This window comes from Procambarus clarkii, chromosome 9, assembly GCF_040958095.1.
Source record: "Procambarus clarkii isolate CNS0578487 chromosome 9, FALCON_Pclarkii_2.0, whole genome shotgun sequence".
Classification (NCBI taxonomy): domain Eukaryota; kingdom Metazoa; phylum Arthropoda; class Malacostraca; order Decapoda; family Cambaridae; genus Procambarus; species Procambarus clarkii.
This window is the reverse complement of record NC_091158.1, coordinates 12,998,296-13,016,887: the sequence shown is the minus strand read 5'-3', so window position 1 is coordinate 13,016,887 and position 18,592 is coordinate 12,998,296. Positions and strand designations below refer to the sequence as shown.

Below are 18,592 nucleotides of genomic sequence, written 5' to 3'. Positions count from 1 at the left end.
AAATGATGAATCTGAAAAATAGAACTTTTTTAGATTCATATTATTTTTTTGTTTTTAAGTTCGTTTCTGTATTGGATTCTTCAAAGCCACATCGGTTTGGGTTGTGTTGGTCTTAAGGCCTACCAACCTCTGGAGGGATATTAAGGTTGAGGCTCGCTTAATGTCCAACCAACAGGTATACACCAGTCCTCAACATATTTCAAGACCAAAGTAAACTCTGTGTGTATGAGTATTGTACTGTAGACCAAAACCTCTCGGAGGACATATACCTGAATACGGGGTGTATATATCCTTTGACATAACCTGACTTCTAGGATGTACAGATAGGTATAACAAGGACGTGTTATACCTATCTGTACATTATATAGATATAAGTACCCTGCATATACCTGTCTACACCTATGCTATTGTATGAGTGTATGGCCGTTCTGGAGGCAGCGAAGGGCGGCCCCCCCCCCCTGGCAGGGCTGTCACTGGCACTCTGGGGTTCTTCACACTGAACTTGTTGAGCGTGGCAGCGGAGTGTGTCGGCGTGGGTGTTTGGGACTCCACGGGTGATCAGCCAACCAGGGCAGATTATGGACTATGAACACAGGCACGAGAATGGGCTGTTACGTCCGGTGGTTCTAACCGGGGGAGATGTTTGTGGTAGTTCCCCCTCGTCTGTCATTACGTGTTGTTACCGCGTCACGGCTAGTTGCCTCTCAAACGCTGCTCACAGGTTTATATAAACACCTGCAAATCACCTCATATTTTAAGTACTTTGATATTTATCTGTTGCAGCTTTGTTGCTATTTGCATGTGATGTTGTTTCCCTCTACCGTCTTTGTTTTATATATGTGTGTGTGTGCAATTTGCATATATTATTGCACAAATGATGTACCGCCATTATATTCACAGCCGTTGTATAGGTAGTTTAAACATACTGCCTCTTTGTTGAACATGTATATTGAAATGTGAATTATTCCTTTTACGTTTTCTTTAATCGGTTTTGTAATTTCTGTATCATTATTTAACCTGCAGTGAATTTTTCTGTACATTATTACTAAGGTTCCCTGGTACAGTATTAAAGCTGCTCCCCCTGTACCTGTTACACCCGAGAGATCCCTCTACAATTTTTTCAGATGTTCTTAAGTTTTTATAGTTTCCTCCGTACGTTTCTTCCCTTCATGACCAAAGTTTTTTTTTTACCAAACTTTATTGTTGATACTTTATCTCTTACGTTTTTCTTCCCATGGTTTTTCCTGACGGTTTCCTTTTCCTGTGTTTTGAACGTCGGTAATTACTCATTTTCGGAAATTATAACATTTCCTCCTTTTACAATTTCCTTCGACTGAGATGTTTCTTTTCCGTTCCCTCCCTTGCAGCGGAGTTCCCCTGCACGTACGACGGAGAGTGTCCCTCTGACCGCTTCTGTCTGGGCGGGGTGTGTGTGGACCCCTGCCCGATCCTCACGCCATGCCAAGGGGTCCTGAGCGGCAGGGTATGCGTCTCCAAGGACCACCGACCGGTGTGCGAATGTCCGGCTGGCACTCTGGTCAACTCCGAGGCCAATGTCTGCATCCCGTACAACGGCACAGCGAAAGGTTAGTGTGTGTGAGAGTTTGGGGAGAGGGGAGGAGCACAGATGTGGCCGCTACTGGGGATCCGTCAGGAAGGAAGGAAAGGGAGGAATTACGGGGGTTTGTAAGGAAGAAGGGCCATGGGGTTGCATAAGGACAGGGGCCATGAGAACTCGCAAGAAAAGGGACGGGGGTTAAGGCAAGGCATTAGAAAGGAAGAGGAGATAATGGGGATGATTAAGGAGACGGGGGGGGGGGGCTGGCCTTGGGGTGCTTGAGAGAGGGAAGAGAGGGCATGAAGATGTCTGAAAAAGGGAAACGAGTCATTGAGATGAGTTACTGCTAACGTAATGAGGAACTAGGATGTGCAAGGTGTTAGGGGTAGTAAAGGCGAGGGCTAGACTCACTCAGCATAGGCCTTCACATACAATGTGTGACCCCAATATAGAGCATTTTGATTGTTATCCTTATTGTGGCCAGGAACGTGAAGAATTTCATCACAAGAAAAGGAGGGGGACGTTCACAGTGTTTGGAAACTTGTTAATACTAGTAATACTGATGTCTGCAAGTTTCCCAGGCTGAGTAGAGAGCTTGTAGCAAAGGACGAATTGCATCGTAAATTATAACTGTTAAAGAGACAGTAACTGGCGGTGAGAAGGGTAAGAAGTAGTTTAGCAAAGAGCATTAACCTCCGCGGGGTTGGCTAATGACAGTAATTCCTTGACAGTTTCCTTCTTCATGGTGTGAGGTCACTGACGGAGGATGGGAAGCGGAGTAGGAGATGTTTGGAGAGCAGGGGACACTCAACAGATCGGGATGGGCACATAGGCAGGTATGGGGGGCATTTAGATAGGTATGGTAGCACCTAGAATGTTTGTTGTTGTTTAAGATTTGGTACTTGGAACAAAAAGTTCCAAGTAGCACGGGCTATGGTGAGCCGAAGGTAAGGGAGGGACCTTGTTAGATAGGACGATGCTACATTGTCTTCCTGATTTGGCGTCTTATTTACTGTTCAGATAGAGGGGTATCTGGTCAGGTATGGGGGCAACAGTTCAGGTAGAGGGGCACCTAGAGCGGGTGGGGCATCTGGGCAGGAAGTAGAACAGGTCTTTGGAGTGGATGATTGTCGGTATAATTTGTGTTGGGAGGAAGCGTTAGAGTGGGCAGGTTAACCTTGCTGGTGTGCTGGTTCCAGGGGGGTCGTCTACCTGAGGCTGCCGTACTGGGCGTGAGAGTAACCACCGCTTCTCCCAACACTGCAGTACTATATACCAAATTGTAATTGTTTACATAAGGTTAAGTCCAGAGGCCTCACAAACGTGCTAGACAGCAGCCTCAGTTTTACAGCAGGTCCCGGGCAGGTCTAGTGACTCGGGGCTGTCCTGCTGGTCCGGATACGGCACACTGTTATTCTAGTTCTTCTAGAATAACTTTAGTGTTCTTCTAGATCATTAATGTAACATGGACGTGAATACGTTACTGACCTGGTGTTACTCGCCGTTCTTGTTTCTTTCAGGGCTTGCTTACCTGACTGTAATTTAAGGAAAAATATATTATTTGTTTCTTATTTGTCTTCTTGCGGACGATGATCTTACTGGTGCTGTAGTAGTGGTGAAAGCCTTTCCTGCCCTTCCTCTAAACATCTCATTTGTACATGACTCATTCATATGTCTGTATATAAATATTTCTATATATTTTTGCGTGCATATTTCTAGTTCATGAATGTACATAATCACTAAACTTTTTCTGTTCCCGTAAACAAAACCGTGCCAGTGTGTGTGTGTGTGTGTGTGTGTGTGTGTGTGTGTGTGTGTGTGTGTGTGTGTGTGTGTGTGTGTGTGTTTACTATTTTTATCTGCAGAATCGAGTTCTCCATCAGCTCTTGGACCCCGCTTTTCTCACCAATTTATTTTTCCTCTTATGTCTACTACACATATTTCACTCTAACACATGCACATACACACACACATTCCCAGGAGGCAGCCGTTTAACTCCCAGGTACATATTTACTGCTAGGTGAACAGGAGCGCACCAGGGTGAAAGAAACTCTGCCCATTTGTTTCTGCCTCTGCCGGGGATCGAACTCTGGCCCTTAGGACTATGACCTCCGAGCGCTGTCCACTCAGCAGCGAGGCCCCAATGTGTGTGTGTGTGTGTTTAGAGGAAAAAGAATGGGGCTAGGCGTGTGTACAGCTCTTCTAATTCCCTCCCAGCGTTTTCCCTTACCTTCTTCTATCCAGTACCATTCATCCTTTACTGTTTATCAGTGTCTAATCCTCTCCCCCCTACTCTCTGTCTGTCTCTCTCTCTCTGTCTCTCTCTCTCTGTCTGTCTCTCTCTCTCTCTCTTTCTCTGTTGCCAACTTTTCATTATCACGGGTTTTGCCTTATTGTTATGCATGTTTTAAACTATAATAACAACAGTTAACGATAACGTAGAATATTGGTGTTGTCTTCCCACCCATCTAACCAACTTAACCCCCCGTATATTATTATATATTTTGAGAGTCAAATCCTCATGTTTATCTTTTTTTATTGATAACCAGAATTTCCCGGGATCAATATAGCCAAGCCTGCCCTTGGTCACGATTTTGTGTGTATACTGTCTGGTTTAGAGTACTCGGCATGCGTTCAGTCGTAGCCTGCATGATTTGCAACTTTCTTTTCAGCTGCATGTCAGTCAACAGGTTAGTTTTATGTTTATGTTCTGACCAATTGTTTGAGAATATTTACGACAGTGTTTACATCACTATGGGAAACGTTGAATACTGCATGTTCTTGCTTATTTCACATTTCTGCATGTTTCTGACGTTACTGATGAGGCGTAGTTAGGGACATGCTTCTGTAAGCTGGTTATGACACACACACACACACACACACACACACACACACACACACACACACACACACACACACACACACACACACACACACACACACACACACACACACCACACACACACACACACCAGAACATGTACACTAACGTAAACGAGACGTAGTTATTGACTGAGACGGTAGTACAAGTAACGTTTGTGTTGTGGACGCGTCTCAACCATGTCTCGCCCCGCCCAGCCTAGCCTCCTATACCCATTCTCCATCAGGCAACACCACCAGTGGACCAACTACTACGGTATCGCATACAAAATTATTAACGCTATACGCACAACTGTGATTAATGGAAAATACACAGAAATCAATTTCTACTGTCCTCCTCTGGAAAACTAAATTGTGAAATAACAGATGTTACGAAAGCAGAGTTGGTCAGCTGATTCTGTAAACATAACAGGGAAGGCAGCGGCCGGGCGGAGGATGAGGGACTCCACTGACATAACGAAGAAAAAAATGTTGAACCATCTAGTTTTAGAACCGTGCTTGAGAATGGAAGTTGTGTAGGCTGCAAGACTTGAGTGTAATGTAGTATTGTAGTGAATGTGGTGTTTGATGCTTATAGAGTAGTAGTTCTGTGGCTGCCAGGGTCCTGCGCGCCTGTGATCCCTGCCACAGCAGACTGTAGCCTTGTAGAAAGCCCTCACGGCAGAAGCTAAACGACTTGTGCATGTGACTGCGTGTTGTGGTCTGCATCACACAACACCGACCACAACATCTGATACAACATCCATGTTTATGCTTTACGTCTTAACAGTGTTATCGCCACACGAGTACATGTGCTTAATCCACAGCAATTTGGTGCAATTTTACCCACTCTGCGATGACTGATATATCGTTAACTTTGTGCCCATGCTCACAGCTGCTTCAGATAAGTGAAGTTTAACATACTAATGATGTCGCGCTGCTTATATGATCCTCCACCAGAGGTGTAGCTGAGGCTCTTATCATTACCTGGTCCACTACGACACTCACATGTGCATTAGCGGAGTAAGCTAAGCAGTAGTGACCAGTAGCTGTGCTCTTCTTCAGGATGTGAGCACGAGGGTCGGCTTTACGGCGAGGGTGAGGTCCGCTACGCCGGCCAGTGTCAGGAGCAGTGCCGCTGTACCTCCGATGGCACCTTCTCCTGTGGTCCGGTCACGTGCCCGCCTGGATTATTCCTGGCCGGCCAACATTCTCAGCAAGAATTGTGTATTGAGCTGCGCAATCGACCAGAGACTGACGAATGCTGTGTTGTTGTGGCGTGCGCCAACAGCCTGGCGCAGCCTACGGTGCTCACTGCGCCAGGTATCACACAGCCTGGGTCAGTCCTGGAAGATGAGCCACAGAGGGGCCGCATGGTGGGTCCAGACCCCCTGCCACCAATCACAGAGCACGAGTACCAAAAGAGACTCAAAGATCTGGAAGATGAGCTCGGCAAGAAAAATGACAAGAAGAAAGTAACTGACGTGAAGGCTATAGAAAAGTTTAAGCCTGTGAGTAATAACAATACCGCTGTTACCGAGGACGTTATCAATGCGACGGTGGTGGAAGTGGTGACTGAATTAAGTAGCGTTACACAAGAGGAAAATGTGACGATTGTACCAGAGGAAGACGTGACGGTGCAAGAGCCCGTGGAGGAGGTGACGGGAGCGGACGAGCCGACGACAATGGCGCCGGTGACGGAGGGGACCGATGAGCCGACGAAGGAGACCGATGAGCCGACGAAGGAGGGAGAGGAGCCGGCGGTGGTGCTCGAATACGACGACTCTGGAGACTTGCTTCACCGCATCACAGTTCAAGAGCACGTCGAGGTGGTCACCCACACGCCCCAAGACCTGATACCTGCCACGCTTGCCCCCCACCACAACGACGACGACGACGACCTGAGCTTAGCAAGGGAAGGCAAGAAGGTTCAAGGTAAGCTCTCGCCCAAACAAATAGTTTTCCAGCGGCCAGCTCATGGCTTGTAAAACAGCGCTGCTGACTAAATGAAAACAGATGCATGTTATTGGTATATCCAATATAGCCACAGATTGGAGCCACACAATAACCATATTATAAACAACTGATTATTTTAGACAAACACGGAAGCAGTTCTGAGAATAACTGACGTCAGATGAACACATCGCACAGTATTACCACCTGTATAAGACCGTGTCACCTGCTTTTAGAATTAGCAGCACTGCTCCTGCAGCACCCAAATGGGAGCCCTAGTCCCCAGTCACACCCACAAGGGAACCCTAGCCCCCCAGTCACACCCACAAGGGAACCCTAGCCCCCAGTCACACCCACAAGGGAACCCTAGCCCCCCAGTCACACCCACAAGGGAACCCTAGCCCCCCAGTCACACCCACAAGGGAACCCTAGCCCCCCAGTCACACCCACAAGGGAACCCTAGCCCCCCAGTCACACCCACAAGGGAACCCTAGCCCCCCAGTCACACCCACAAGGGAACCCTAGCCCCCCAGTCACACCCACAAGGGAACCCTAGCCCCCCAGTCACACCCACAAGGGAACCCTAGCCCCCCCAGTCGCACCCACAAGGGAGCCCTAGCCCCCCCAGTCACACCCACAAGGGAGCCCTAGCCCCCCAGTCACACCCACAAGGGAGCCCTAGCCCCCAGTCACACCCACAAGGGAGCCCTAGCCCCCAGTCACACCCACAAGGGAGCCCTAGCCCCCAGTCACACCCACAAGGGAGCCCTAGCCCCCAGTCACACCCACAAGGGAGCCCTAGCCCCCAGTCACACCCACAAGGGAGCCCTAGCCCCCAGTCACACCCACAAGGGAGCCCTAGCCCCCAGTCACCCACAAGGGAGCCCTAGCCCCTAGCCCCACCCACAAATAACACCATATAGAATGCAAGAAGTTGCACATTTTGACTTCCTTAATTTTGCTGCACTGACAATTTGACATGAATTGGACACATTTTTCCTACATTTCTTCTTGCCACCTTCCTAAGATAATAACCTTGAATAGTCTGTCCTCTTACAGGTAAATTTATATTTATTAACTTATATCTGTGTGTATATATATATTTTTTTACACTGCACCTCTTTACAAAAGTATATATATATTTAAATCGTGCTTTGCGTTTTAATGAAAGAATGATGTCACTTGTTAAAAATAAAAGTCATAACGTGTTGTGTTGCTCCCGCCAGCCACAGAAGCCAACGCGACCCAGGTGGAGCTGCCCTTCACAGAGTCCCCAAAGGTGAGGGAGAGAGTTTTATCATTCTTATGTTACCTGTTAGTGCCTCTTATTCACTATGGGTGCCGTCATCACTAGGGTGAGACACAATTTTATGCTGCAGTTTTTGATTGTGGTGTGTGTGTGTGTTCACCTAGTTGTGCTTGAGGGGGTTGAGCTCTAGCTCTTTGGTCCCGATTTACAACAGTCAATCTACTGGTGTACAGATATGTGTATGTGTTGATGATACTCCGGCTTCACCTGTAACTGTATTAGTTGTAACAAGGTCATCTACTGTGTGTTTGTATTAGTTGGGACAAGGTCCAGTATGTGTGTGGTTTGTATATAATAGAACTGGCCCTGTAGTGTACACAATGCAAGTCTTGTACTCTCTGCTGCTGAGGAGTGCAATGTTGCTGCAATTTGGAGTTGGTTTTGTAACAATGTTGACCTGCTAATGAGTGAGGCAAGGAAGGTAATTATCAGGAGAAAGCTCTAAGCCAGTATGCCTACATAGCACTTGGAAGGGATATGAGGACCGGGGAGGGGGAGGGGGAGGAACACTGCCCAACCACTTTGATCGTCAGGAATTTACCTGAGGGACATTATCTCTCTGGTGGCCTCGATGAGGACAGGAAGCGGTGTGAATTGGTTCATGCGCTTCTGTTTGACTTAAGTATAGGGTTGCGTATATATACGCTTTTGCGTATATATTTGTGTAAAGTGACATTATCTGTAGAAATGTGAGTGATTTATAGTGTGCGCAATTATTGTTATTTTTAGATTTAGCTACTCAGAACGAAATGTCCATGTAGCACGGGCTATGGTGAGCCCGTAATAGTGTGCGCAACTGCTCATGTTCGTGTAAGTGTGAGAGAGGGTGCATGTGTGAGGGTGAGGTGGGGAAGATCGTGTGGGCAATGATAGCCAGTAATTGTGTAATTATTGTACCTGCAGACGGAGTCCAAGGGCGGGAGTGGGTCCCTGAAGGTGGTCAATGTGACCCGCAACTCCTCCACCGTCCTCCTTCCTTCCAGCAAGGGCGGCGAGGTCTACTACAAGGTGGGTAATCCAGTCCTCCTCTGCCCTCTTTCCCAGCTCTCCTCCCCAGCCCTACTCCCTAGCCCTTCTCCCTAGCCCTCCTCCCCAGTCCTCGTCGGCTCTCCTCTCCTGCTGTACCCAGCTTGTTTGGGTCTACGTACAATGTGATTCTGTTTACAGTAAACTTCCCATGTAATACCAGACCTCATTAACCCTATAATTAAGTTGTGCAAGTATTTTTCTCTTACTATTTGATATGTTGTAACTTCGTTTTAATGGCTGTAATAATAATATTTTTTTAGTGATAAACATGTGAAGATGGTAGAGTTCCGCTAACATATTACGAAGTATCTTCATGTAGGAAGTAAGTGCATATGTAGGAGTTGATGGTGTAAATAAGGAAAGGTTTGATACTGCTGTAGGTGTACTCGAGGCTTGCGTGAGGCTACCGTGATTGATGTATATTGATGGGATTAAGAGGAAGGTTCACGTACACATGTTAGAGAACGGTAGAAGCTTAGTGCACTGATGGGCGGGACTTGCATACGTTAGTTTTGATGTATGTCCCTCGATGGGGCACTTGAGACTTATTAATAATATTAATAATTTGAGACTTATGCAGATTAGTTGAAATGTTTATTGGTGTGTGAATGAAAACTTCTAAAAAGCAAAGTGGACGAAGTAAGTATAGTTGGTGTAAAGACAAGGTAAAGTGTGTGTTATGTGTGCAATTATTGTGAATGGATAAATGCCAGAAGTGGCTGATCTGTTTAAACACCTAAGTGTCGCGATGGATAAAAGTGGAGTCTGCACAACCGGAGTCGAGGGTGGGGTGAATCTGGGAAAGAAAGTGACTGCGGCAATGAAAGCTGTTTAGAGAGCTAGTCAGGGAGTGACGTAGCCAGGGCTTAAGGGAGGAAGTAGTAGGGATACAAGTATCATCGTGTACAAGCCGGCTCGACAACTGATTTCAAAACCGATTTAGGTTTATCTTATCTTACATTACTTTATCATTCCTTATCATACCTTATCTGACCTAAATCAACTAACCTAACCCAACTGCGTCCAAGTTGATAACCTAATCTAACAATAAATAAGAGTTTACAAACAGAAAACGAGAAGTTTCAAAGCGTCATGTGTACGATTTTTTGAGCGGATTGTGATACTTGCTTGATGAGGTTCTGGGAGTTCTTCAACTCCACAATTCCGGCCCGAGGCCAGGCTTGACTATTAGTTTTCTAGCTAATAGGCGGGGAATGAGTGTATTGGAGTGAATCCAGGAGGAGTGTGAAGGTGTATGAGTGTTAGAGGGTGCGGAGATGAGGTATGAGTAGCGTACGGCGTGTGATGGGTAACAAGATTGTGTGGTAGCAGTTTGGGGAGATAGATATAACTATGGATACTGTACAATTGCCTAGTGGAGCAGTGGATTACTGCTGCTGCGGGTGACACGCTGGAGTGTGGTGGTTCTGGGTCTCTTTGAGAACTACACACATGTTGTATGGCTATGAGGGTGAATGGACGTTTTTAATCTTGTTAATATTTTTAGCATTTTCCAATACTGTTCCCCTTTTATCCGGACTGATGTCTCCCCACTCATGATGGTGAACAGCATTATTATTATACACAGTTGGAGTTCTAATGATAGTCATAGCATTTTCCACCTGTATAAGATGAGGATTCATTTTTCCAGATTGCCCATCCACAGATCTCCAGTATCCGCTATTGATACTGGTAATGGCTCCAAAGGGCCTTCACTTACGGGCTATTCATGCCCGTGCCACGTTTTGGGTGGCTTAATCTTTATCAATCAATCAATCCAGATTGTCAATATGTGTTGCTGGTGGTAGTGTGACCGTGTTGTATTGACCCCTACAGGCGGCGGAGGGCTCAGAGTGGCAGCGGGAGATGGTGAACGGGGGTGAGGACTCTCTGGTGTTGAGGAACCTCTCGCCCAGCACCCAGTACGCCCTCAAGTGGTCCGGGGCCTCGGGCGGCTCAGCCAAGACCTCCTTCAACACCCTTGGTGAGTTACACCACACACAATAGCAGAGCTCAACCCCCACAAGCACAACTAGGTGAGCACACACACACACACACACACACACACACACACACACACACACACACACACACACACACACACACACACACACACACACGCACGTACACGAGAGAGATACCCCATCGACAGGCTTTATTTTTTGGAAAACTATCTGGAGTTAGCCTAGCCACAATCAACAAAAAGAGACAGATCCACAGAGAGAGACAGATCCACAGAGAGAGACAGACGCAGAGTGAATATATTTCTTGTGGTCAGCATGTCAAGGCTCAAGGAGTGCCGATGAGAAAATGGCGACGTCATTTCCTGTGTAACATCTTCTTGTATGAGCGACGCTGGCGGCCACAAGGTCGTCGCCAGGCCGTGAAATTACACCACTTTGGTTCGTAGTGCGGGAGTAAGGTGCGGCTCCCACGGTGCTGTTTGTTTAGTCTGTCCCGCCATGGACCTCTCGTTGATTGGTCGGTTCAGCCAAGGTTACCAGTTTTCCGTAGTCTGATTGGTCGCCATGATTGAGTTTCTGTGAATTCTATGAAGTGATTGGTACTCTGTGGGAATAATGTTTGGCCTTGTTGCACAGGAGACGCAAATCTTCACGGTGAAGGTGATTGGAAGGTCGAGCTCTGGAGCCAACTGGATTCTTTATTTCGTTTCAATATCTGGCAGAGGTAAAGAAATCTGATCAATGAAGGTTGATCTGAAAGGCAAACACATCTTTTGTGTATTTTTCCCGACAATTTGATGTTACGACGATTGTCGCGTCCAGAATATTAAGGCGGGACTCCCATGGTTGTGTCCACTCCAGATGGATTTAACGTGATGTATCAATGAGAAAATCAGTAGGAGTCTTCACAGGAGGATTCGAACCTATGATCTGGGTACTCCGAAGTACACACCTTAGACGCCTTTGCTTTTGAGCATGTCGTGGTGTAGTGGTTTATGGCATGTGCTTGAGAATACCCCCACTGCATAAGTTCGAATCCTCCTCATGGCTCCTACAGATTTTCTCAATAGTGCAATAATCATAATACAGTTCTATATTGGGTGTTTGCTTCACCTTTAATAATAATTGCATTAAGTTTGCATAGAAAAAGATACGATGTCTAAGAGTTTACTCGTATGACTTTATGGTAATAATATGTTCACTAAGCTATTGTTTATATGCGGCATTTTTAACATTTAGCGGTGACATGAAAGATCAAGAAAGTACTGGAAAGTCACTCAGCGGATGGCTGCTCTTGAAGTGATTACCACGAGAGTACAAACCCGCTGTGGACACGTTGTTCAGTGTTCACTGAACACTGAACAACGTGTACAGTGTACTGTCTGTACACGTTGTACACGACAGTGTATCTGTCTGAACACGATATGTTCAGACAGATATCGAATGTGATCCCCACACTGCAGCATTTCACAAGGGAATACTCATCTCTCTGACCATATCAGTTACTACATGCTTAATCAATGTCTTATAATATGTGGCTTCTGTTTTCCAACGACCCCTCAAGAAACCAACAAAGAAACATTCAAAAGGCCTAAGTCAGCTAGCTCGTTCTTGACTCTTAGTCATATCTTGGCAGGGTCTACAGGGAAGCAAAGAACAATTCATGTTACGATCAGAATGATGATTATTTTCCAAATGACGAGAAATTTGTTTTCGTTCAGTGATTCGTGTGAGAGAACGTGAGCACATCTAACACCCCTCTACGGCCTTCCAATACCAGCTGGCAGTCCCATACTGAAATAGTAACCCCTATTTGCCCATTTTCTTCTTTCGCCATCTGAAAAAAAATGGAAGCCGACATATTACGCATTGAAAAACCAAAAACATGGGTGTCACGGATAGCGTAAGCTTTTCTTAATGGTTTTTCTTAATGGTTGATGCATTGACCTTCTTTTTATCGACATGGCAAATTCATTTAATTATAACGCGAATACGAATAAATGAACTTCAAATGAACATGCTTACAGTTTGTACTGGAGTTAAAATATAAATAATTCACATTTGGTGAAGGTTTGCGATCCCTTCAAGAGCTCTTCATGACTGCATTCGGGGTCACGACACCAGGGGCAATATAACATGTGCACTGACAAGGGGAAGTCGGGGGTAAAGCGTAATCAAGTTTGAGACGGAAAGAACTGGGTCAATAGAATACACACTGATAAGCAATATAGGACATTTCCGTTTGCCATTCACCTCCAAAGCACGAACGCACACGTTCGTAGGAGTAAGTATTTGGCGAACCAACATGTTAAAACCCAAAATATCATGTTGCACAATATCCAATGTTCTAAAAAACCTTGGGCCAGATTCACGAAGCAGTTACACAAGCACTCCCGAACCTGTACATCTTTTCTCAATATTTGGTGGCTTTGTTTACACTTATTAAACAGTTAATGAGCTCCGAAGCACCAGGAGGCTATTTATAACAATAACAACAGTTGATTGGGAAGTTTTCACGCTTGTAAACTGTATAATAAATGTAAACAAAGCCGTCAAAGATTGAGGAAAGATGCACACGTTCGTAAGTACTTGCTTAACTGCTTTGGCATCCTTGGTGATATTTAGCGCCCTCCGATTATTCCGCACATTTGATGGTGCTACATAGCCTTCCCGGTTTGGTGCCTTCTTTTGATAATTACTTATTTGCGTAACTGCTTCGTGAATCTCGGCTGCCAACCTATACCCCCGGCCACCCCCATACCAAGCCCAGCAACACCTGCCCTGAGGTCATATGTGACTGCTGCCCCCCAGCTCCTTCCCTCGCCGGCTGGCACACACGTGATTGTTATGAAAGACATCAAGCTATATATATTTAGCTTCATCCGGTCAACTGTTGCTCTGTTGTGAAATATTTTCAAGGGCAACGCGTATGAACGCAGGTGAGTCTGACTCAAATTTGTTCATGACATTTCTGCCAGAATTGTTGATTTCACCGGGGTCGATTGTGGTGTTAAATTGGGCAACATTATGTTTAAGTGGCCAAAACATCTTCCAGCTTTTATAAGAACACATTTATAGCAAATTTAGACAGCGACGGAAGTTGCGCATATCTGAAGGTTACACAAGGTTGTTGTGAAGTAGAAACACGACCATTTGGATTATTTTTATTCTCGGTGGTTGCCACTTGGTGTGAAAATTAAAAGTATCTTGATTTAGGTAAGATGTAATCATAATTTTCCATCATATTTGTGTTTTGGGACCGTTCAGTAAAACTGCAAGTATATTGTGGTGAAGTAACAGCTGGACGCGCCTGCTGCTCCACTCTTCTTTTCCAGCACACACACACATACATACCTCGATTATGTAGGCTAAATGTGGACTCATTACTCATAACCTTCTCCAGCAATTTTGACGGCGCTTCTACTAACTCTGCTGGTATGGCGTTCTTAACATAAATCGACGTCCCTGTGATGTTATTTGCGGCGAAGAGGTGAAACCCTTTATAGCCATTTAATTTCAATAAGCCTTCATTCCTATCCCCTGTCTCCTGGAGAGCTACAACATCAATATCATTCCCCATCACATAACAGTGAACATCTGTAACCCTGTTTCTTAAACCATTAACATTCCATGACAATTTGCCAAAAAATTTCTGCTGTTCCCTTTTTTAATACCGGTAATGCGTCTGCCTTTTTCGAGGCTCGAGGAAGACCTCCAGTTTCAGTTGCTATATAGTCGTAATGGCTTGGCACTTTCCCCCTGATAATTCCCTTCCCTTCGAATGTTTTATTACTAATTTTAGTAAGGAGGTAACGGAGTACCTCTGCAGCCTCCAGCTGCCATGGTGATATTAAGTCCGGCCTCTGCGGCTTTTTGCCGTGTGTGTGTGTAATTACCTAAGTGTAATTACCTAAGTGTAGTTACAGGATGAGAGCTACGCTCGTGGTGTCCCGTCTTCCCAGCACATAAAAATATATACATGTTTAATATTATCGACCATTTACTTGTTATGTCTGTGAGTGATTGTCGTAGGGAGCCGCAGCACAATGGATTGCCCAGGGGTCTATAGTGCTGTTAAGAGGGTCCTGCCTGGTCGGGCCATCGTGAGTTCATCGTGTGTGTGTGTGTGTACTCACCTAGTCGCCTAGTCGTGTTTGCGGGGGTTGAGCTCTGGCTCTTTGGTCCCGCCTCTCAACCGTCAATCAACAGGTGTACAGATTCCTGAGCCTATCGGGCTCTGTCATATCTACACTTGAAACTGTGTATGGAGTCAGCCTCCACCACATCACCCCCTAATGCATTCCATTTGTCAACCACTCTGACACTAAAAAAGTTCTTTCTAATATCTCCGTGGCTCATTTGGGCACTCAGTTTCCACCTGTGTCCCCTTGTGCGTGTTCCCCTTGTGTTAAATAGACTGTCTTTATCTACCCTATCAATCCCCTTCAGAATCTTGAATGTGGTGATCATGTCCCCCCTAACTCTTCTGTCTTCCAGCGAAGTGAGGTTTAATTCCCGTAGTCTCTCCTCGTAGCTCATACCTCTCAGCTCGGGTACTAGTCTGGTGGCAAACCTTTGAACCTTTTCCAGTTTAGTCTTATCCTTGACTAGATATGGACTCCATGCTGGGGCTGCATACTCCAGGATTGGCCTGACATATGTGGTATACAAAGTTCTGAATGATTCTTTACACAAGTTTCTGAATGCCGTTCGTATGTTGGCCAGCCTGGCATATGCCGCTGATGTTATCCGCTTGATATGTGCTGCAGGAGACAGGTCTGGCGTGATATCAACCCCCAAGTGTGTGTGTGTGTGTGTGTGTGTGTGTGTGTGTGTGTGTGTGTGTGTGTGTGTGTGTGTGTGTGTGTGTGTGTGTGTGCAATTACCCGAGTATAGTTTCAGGATGAGAGCTATACACTCTTGGTGTCCTGTCTGCTCATTAATGTGTTTGTCACGTGACGCTTCAAACTGCTGATGGTTTAGGCATCCGCCGCCACCACCGCCAAATTGTTCTAAGCGTTCACAACTATGTTCGCAAAAGAGAACTTTAGTATGTTTTTCCGACATCTTGTGTTAAAGTTGCCGGTTTCAAAAATTCCTCCTTATATACATATAATATATAATATATAATCACACACATTTCTCTCTCCTACGCCGACAGGGTAAGATAGCTGATAAAGAAACACGTATGTTATTAAACCCTTAAGCACTCAAGGTGATTAAGTTGATTTTACAGGCTCAGGTTATATAGTTACATTACATACATACATGTTATGTATGTATGTATGTATGTATGTATGTATAGAGTGTTTGCAATTGTCTCGGTATTTTTTATTTTTTTTAATTAATACACGAGGTACATCTGCATTAGTGCAGCTACCCTAGACTATATGAAGTGGAGTACAGTGTCAAAAAAGCTAACTAGGTGATGCTAAAAAAATCCCCATCACACAGGATGGTTAGTCATACAGAGGCATGTGATAGGCAGTCTGCACTGACAGACTCCGGATGCATTTTTAGGATATCATCGACACAAGAGTGAATAAGGTAGCAGTGGTAATAAAAGTCCCCATCTCGCAGGATGGTTAGTCATACAGGGCCATATGTTTAGTAGCCTGCACTTGCAAATTTTGGGTACACTGTGAGGATATCTTCAAGAATACGAGAGTGAATAAAGTAATTGCAAAGCTCCAGGTACCTCATGCCAACTGGTCTGAAAGGTCTAATAACTGGGCATTTAGTGATGTGGTGTGGGAGATCATGCCCCAGTTCCTGCTCACAGACTTTGCACCTGGAGTGCTCAGGATTGGGGAATGTTGTCTCGGTTTTTTTTTTTTTATTATTAACATATTAGGTACATCTGCATTAGTGCAGCTACCCTAGACTATATGAAGTGGAGTACAGTGTGTCAAAAAAGCTAACTAGGTGATGCTAAAAAATCCCCATCACACAGGATGGTTAGTCATACAGAGGCATGTGATAAGCGGTCTGCACTGGCAGACCGTCTCGGTAGTTTGACATCTGCACATAAAACTCCAAGGAGATACCAACCACGTTTTCACTGTCTCCCAATGACTCGCCTTCTGATGAAGACGAGGAGTCAATAACGTGGCCGAAATATGTTGACCAAACCACACACTAGAAAGTGAAGGGACAACGACGTTTCAGTCCGTCCTGCATCTTTCTCGAGTCGATTGACCGAAATGTAGTCGTCTCTCCTGATGATGACCCGAGGAAACCGACCAAGTTAAAGAAGTTACACTGAAGGTCAAGAGCTGAAGGTTTCTTCTTATAAGCCTCTTTTTATTATCCTTTCTATCTAACTATGCTGGGTGGATAAGATTATACTGTATAAACAGTATACGTATCGAGAGAGCGACATGTATCGAGATACGTGTCGCTCTTACGTGTGTGTCCCTCTGTAATACGTACGAATGCATGTCCAACAACTGTACTCACATAATTTTCAACAAAATTCTATATTTTATTGTGCATGTGATGTTCATAAATTATGTGTATAGGATTAAATCAACTTCAATAAATTTTGTCAGTTGTACCCTCTCTTCCGCTCCAAAGATACACACACCTGAATTTCTTTGTTCTTCTTTAGATAAAATTTTGTAAAGATGTTTTATGGTTGTATTGGATGTTTAATATTTTTAATTAATAAGGTGACTGCAACCCTTCTTCAGAATTGACAGTACACTTATGGGGCTGTTAAATTTACCTCCACAGGTATTCTTGTTTTCTGTTAAGACATTTAGAATTTAGGATAAAGTTTTCAAGTCCATTTTGCTATCCTCAAGTTTTAAATATCAGAAATTTCTTTTTCCGTTTTATTAAAAAATAGAGATTTTATACAAAAATTTAAAATATCCTGAGTTATTTTATAATTTATTGATATATTTTAATTTTATTTATTAGTTTTATAAAACTGTAATATCAATATAGCTAAAGGTTAAGTGCTAATTGTAATTAAGAAGCACTAAAATGCTTATCTTCAAACACTAAGAAAGTTAGGTTAGGTCATGGTTTTCTATTCAGCTTTTCAGGTAAACTCAAATATTTACAGTATATCTAACAGTACGGTTTAATACTAAGTGAAAATAAGTACAATTCCTGACTGCTATGAATAGTACATAATTGCACTTACTTGTGGTGTTGCATTTATCTCCCCATTTTTGGAGAACGGGCTGGGTGAATGTTACCACTTTAATTTAGCTTTACCTTTTCATTCTGATAAAGAGAGTGGCTGTAGTATTTACCTATTTATTCTTAGGCCTTTCTACCCACTTGTTATTAATGGTTTCAAAATGATCTCTTGAGAATCTTTATCTTAAGGCTATGAGATCAGCACATCAGTTATTTTTCTATATCATTAGATATATTACAGTAGCCTAACATATTTATAATAATATAGCTTTTATATTAACTTCACTGTAAGTGTTTTCTCTTGTACCCTTACTTTGTATAAAGTTGTCATGACTTTCATAATTCTTACCTTCTGTACATTTTTGTATTTAATTAGTTATAGTGTTAGAGATAAATGGATCAGTGTGCCATTTCATAATTTTATTTCTGTAAAGACCATATTGATATAGAGATTTATGGCATAATTCTAATTTTTCTTTCTCTTTTTACTGAATAATTCAAGGTGTTACTGCAGGTGATGTGGCAGAGTCCTCAGCATCAGCTGCTCAGGCAAATGCAAGGTTACCGAAGTTGCTAGTAACTGAGAAGACCCACAACTCGGTTACTCTTGCCTGGGATGACTTCAGGTATGTCCTGCATCATTATCAGTGGCATATTGATTGATTGAGTGATTGTATTTTGCTGGAGTCTGGCACTGGAGCCCTGTTGGTTATTCATCACCTTTATTAGTGGCATATTAAGTTTGTCAGTACTGTACTTACTATTTTG

The 18,592-nt window shown here is 44.2% G+C and overlaps 1 protein-coding gene across 1 annotated transcript in view; it reads left to right on the top strand.

Annotated features, from left to right (window-relative positions):
- Positions 1-18,592, top strand: part of LOC123766224 (uncharacterized) — a 193,089-nt gene that overhangs the window by 131,813 nt on the left and 42,684 nt on the right. The window contains 6 exon segments of the mRNA XM_045755233.2: positions 1,368-1,586; positions 5,483-6,352; positions 7,597-7,649; positions 8,583-8,687; positions 10,545-10,692; positions 18,327-18,450. Coding sequence (XP_045611189.2) covers positions 1,368-1,586; positions 5,483-6,352; positions 7,597-7,649; positions 8,583-8,687; positions 10,545-10,692; positions 18,327-18,450 — 1,519 coding nt within the window.